General features: G+C 38.8%; 2 protein-coding genes across 2 annotated transcripts in view; one reads left to right on the top strand and one right to left on the bottom strand.

The window, feature by feature from the left end:
- LOC106869523 (sulfotransferase 6B1) overlaps positions 1-4,331 on the bottom strand; it is a 47,484-nt gene that overhangs the window by 16,783 nt on the left and 26,370 nt on the right. The window lies entirely within an intron of this gene.
- On the top strand, positions 644-1,898 carry LOC128248500 (sulfotransferase 1B1-like). The gene is made up of 3 exons (XM_052969874.1): positions 644-796; positions 1,128-1,287; positions 1,789-1,898. Exons 1-3 carry the CDS (start codon positions 644-646, stop codon positions 1,896-1,898), a joined length of 423 nt encoding a protein of 140 aa, XP_052825834.1.

Here is a 4,331-nt window from a genome sequence, read left to right as displayed (position 1 = left end):
ATATATATAGATAGATAGATAGATAGATAGATAGATAGATAGAGTTAATAAAAAAAAACATATATCAGAAAGAAGCACACTCAAAATTTTATATAGTGTTACCCAAGTTTTCGCACTCACAAAGTCAATCCTTGAGGACAGCTCGTCAGACTCTATATGAACATAATGATTTTAAATACCTACGTCGCAGACATGAGCAAACGCTCAGAACTCGAGGAATATGAAAAAGCGTCAATGAATACGGGTTATTTCCCCTTAATCAGAGGGGGGGAACTTTTATAGACTCGGATAGGCCTAACGAGCAAACGGGGAGATAAAATTTTCTAGTAAGTACCGCTTGAAGTGGATGCATTTAGAAAACTCTTCTTTACGACTGTTTAATGCGCCAGGATTTTTATAGTCCTTAAGAATCTTGGTTCTCTCCGTGATGCAGCTCTCGTAACAGTCACTTCCATTAATATACAGGCCCTGATAATCAATTAATTTCCACCTGACATCACACGGTGTCCCTTGATCTTTGAGGTGCCACACATGGTGTGCTAGGGACGTGATAAAATCGTCTTTCTGGAACTCTGAAGGATCACTGGCGGTTAAGAAAACGTTTCTTGAACGAAGTACTCGCCAAACCAATATATTTATAAACATGGAATATGGACCTATTTGCACTCCTGGTAACAAATGGCACGGGGCTGGTCATCCCATGAATGTTTGGTCCTCATCTGAGGTGGCGGAACAGGGAACAACAGATACCTCCTCCAAGTCGTTTGTCCTAGATAGGTCGTTATTTCTAGGTGCGGTGAGGAAACCCTACCCGCCTAACCTCTGCCCGGAACCAAACGTCGAATTCCCTGAACTCACTCGGCCACCACGCCCCTTCTGAGCGACAGCCTCAAAGCAAAAGAAGCTCATGCTAGCTGTCCTTCCGCTCACTCATTTCTACTCGTTCCTGCCCTTCCTGAGCCTCTACTTCCTTCCCCCCACTCGTCAGCCCCATAGGAACATGCTGACCAAAAGCATCCTATTGATTACCATTCTATTACCGATCTAGAACATTTTCTAACGTTCTTTATTTTAAATGGCTTAATATAATTTGAAGGAGAATTTCGAACCGTTTATATTTATTTTAGGATCCAGTGGGCAGTGTGGCTAAATTAGCTGAATTTTTAGGGCTTCCCAGAAATGACCAACTCTTTGAAGCTATTGCTGACCAATGCAGTTTCGACAAAATGAAGGAAGCTAAACCTGGTCCCAAATTGAAATCCCCCAATGAATCAATTTACCGTAAAGGTATAGTGTCTTTCATTGATAACCCCTTTTCCCAATAATTTCCTTTCGGTCACAGTTCTTTCAGATTAGACTCTGTGTGTGTGTGTGGGTGGGTGTGTGTGTGTGTGTGCTTATCCCTGGAAATTCTTGATATTGACTACATTTCTACATTCCAATACGGAATATTCTGGAAATTGTTCTCCTATTATATAAGCCATACAAAGCGGTCAGCTAGCAGAATCGTTAGCATTCCGGACTAAATGCTGAGCCGCATTTCGTCCGTCTTTACATTCTAAGTTCAAAATCCGCCGAGGTCGACTTTGCCTTTCATCGTTTTGGGATCGAAGCTCCAATTAAGTACTAGGATGGTCGATTGTAATCGATCTCTCTACTTCCTCCCAAAATTGCTGGCCTTGTACCAAAAATTGAAACCAATATACGAGGTATACAGCAAACTACTAATTATAAACAGGAATTATGAAACAGGAAATTCTCACGTCCAAAATGTCCTCTATTTCACAGGTATCGTTGGAGACTGGAAGAATTGGTTCACAGTTTCTCAAGAAGAGAGATTCCAAGTGGAGTGCGACGAGTTTGACAAACAGTCTACATTGTTTAGTACTAAGTGCTAAATGTCACTTTAGTATTACTATAACTTACACACAGACACAAACACATACACGCAAACACAAACACACACACACACACACACACATCTAATTATAAATAAGGACAAAAAAAAAATTTCCTTGCCGATATGCTGTAATAATATAAGTGAAAATATTTTATGTGGTTAGACGATTTAGCATCTGTTTTAGTTGTATATTGGCAAAGAAATTTTTTTTCTTTCTGCCCTCATTTATAATTGTATCTATAATTTTCACCTTAAAAGGCATTTTTCATATGCTGGCCACTGATAAAACTTTTAATAAAATTTTATCCTTATATTAGAAGTATATATATGTTGTTATGTATACCTATGATATAATGAAGCAAGAGAACTTACAATATTTTCCGAAGGTGGCGAGATAAACGTTTGGCAGAAGTGAAATAACGTTGGTATGGATAACAAATATATATACAGGAAGTGATCAGGTAATTTCGTTTACTTCCTGTTAAAAAGGGTAGTTGAGAAGACAGCTAGAGCTTGGCGCAGATAGTACCAAAACGAGAGGCGGAGCTGCATACGGGTCGGACCGTTCACTACCTACCTTTGAACAATTGAGGACTGGACGTAATCTCAATATTTGAACATTAATTTCCCTGTTTGAACAATTTCTGTTGTTGCGATCAGAAGTTTACCCTTTTTTTTTACATTAGAATTTGTCTGATCGTAACAATGTATATATGCAATCTGTTGTGGCTCCTAGTGAAGAAACAAAGAGCGCACCCATGGATACAGTGAATGACTATAATATAGTTTAATGATGGTCATAACTCAGACTTCAGTGTGAAGGTAATAATATCCCAGGCTCATCAGAATGGCGTCTTTTGCATACCCTACATATCCTACCCGTCTGATGAATGTCGGTATTACCTTCACACGAAACTTTACACCATGATCAATGTTAATATGATTGTCTTTATATATAGGTACATACACGTTTATTGTATGTATGTATGTATGTATGTATGTATGTAGTTTCAAAACTAAAAACAGACATGCCCGAAGTTGATTTGGAGGAGAGTGGACAGGCATGACATTGAAGAGGTGATTAGCAACGAAAAGACTTTGAACAAGCATAACTTTTTGATTGATTAACAAACAATCGATTGATTAGTTGCTTAAATAGCAAACCATTTAAAGAATAATAAAGAAATGAGATTGAACCTGTGCGTGTGTTTATTATTGGCGCAATGATCCTCCCGAGATACAACAACTTGTACATATATATATATTTATACGATGAGGTTATGTTTAGGGATGAAGTTGTTTTCTATACTACCCATGTAGACAGGTGGCAAATGTATTCCAAGTGGCATACCCAGAGCTACTAACTCTTCAAGAGGTATAGATTTCTTTGTAGATATCCCAAAGATAATTTCTATTATTCAAGCCAATAGGAAACTCTCTAATGGCGCTGTCGCCATACTCTCATCTTGTCTTTAGACTACGTAGAAAAATATATGCGATTCCCTTCGTCTGTCATTGAATTGCTGAGTAATTGTCATGGCTTAGTTATAGTCGTTTCACGTGATTGGCCGAATAACTGACCAATCAGCATTGAGCCATCACGTGATTTGACCTTCATGAGCTTTCTTTTTGTACTCTATATAAAGTCACTTTTTGCGGCAGCCCTTTGCACAGTGTTAAAGGCAGGTGAGGGAGATGTGAGAAGCACCTCTTCTCTAGCCAGACTGTCCAAGCAGACAGCTGTCACAGATTGTACTGTGTCAGAATGAGCTTAGCGAAATGTGCCTCCATCCTTACTAGGGATATTTGCACACCATGTTGAAACCAACCGATTCGTTTACACATCTTACCTCTTGACACACGGCGTAGAGACCATCGCGGTAACAACTACATTCTCATTTGCATTCACCAACACGATTTTTTTCAGAATGCTAAACAGCTGTTTCGACGACTCCATGCTCATATTTCTATTCTCCAGTTGAGCAGATAGGAGCTACAGATTGACCGTCATGAATTTAGCATGGTATTTCTCCAGTCGTGACAGCATAGTCACAAAGCTATACCAGAAATTTTGTCATAAGCTACAGAGTTTGTCTCTTCCAACTTGCATGAATTGTTACCTGTGTCCTTCATTCACAGACCAACATGGAAAATACTCTGTGCAATAAATAAAGCTTCTGTTAATTGTTTGCGATTGTTGTTCACGATTTACATGCAGCTAGAAACCTTACAATACCACCAGAGAAGAAACAGCACCTCGTGACAATATATATATATATATATATATATATATGTGTGTGTGTGTGTGTGTATGATACTGTAATATATAAAGCAATATCAACGCGTCATTTGGCTTCTTTCCCGCTTCACTGAGAGTCTGCGGATTCTCTAGAATCATTTATTCCTCTAACCATCAATCTCCACACACACA

The sequence above is a fragment of the Octopus bimaculoides genome, chromosome 8 (assembly GCF_001194135.2).
Source record: "Octopus bimaculoides isolate UCB-OBI-ISO-001 chromosome 8, ASM119413v2, whole genome shotgun sequence".
Taxonomy (NCBI): Eukaryota; Metazoa; Mollusca; class Cephalopoda; order Octopoda; family Octopodidae; genus Octopus; species Octopus bimaculoides.
The sequence above is the reverse complement of the archived record's forward strand: the minus strand, read 5'-3'. Positions and strand labels throughout refer to the sequence as shown.

Excerpts from the sequence above, each read along its gene's own strand:
- LOC128248500 (XM_052969874.1), top strand. The coding sequence starts at position 644 with ATGGAATATGGACCTATTTGCACTCCTGGTAACAAATGGCACGGGGCT. Across the intron at positions 797-1,127 it reads GGTCGTTATTTCTAGGTGCG|GATCCAGTGGGCAGTGTGGC; the intron begins GTGAGGAAACCC and ends TATTTATTTTAG. Across the intron at positions 1,288-1,788 it reads TGAATCAATTTACCGTAAAG|GTATCGTTGGAGACTGGAAG; the intron begins GTATAGTGTCTT and ends TCTATTTCACAG.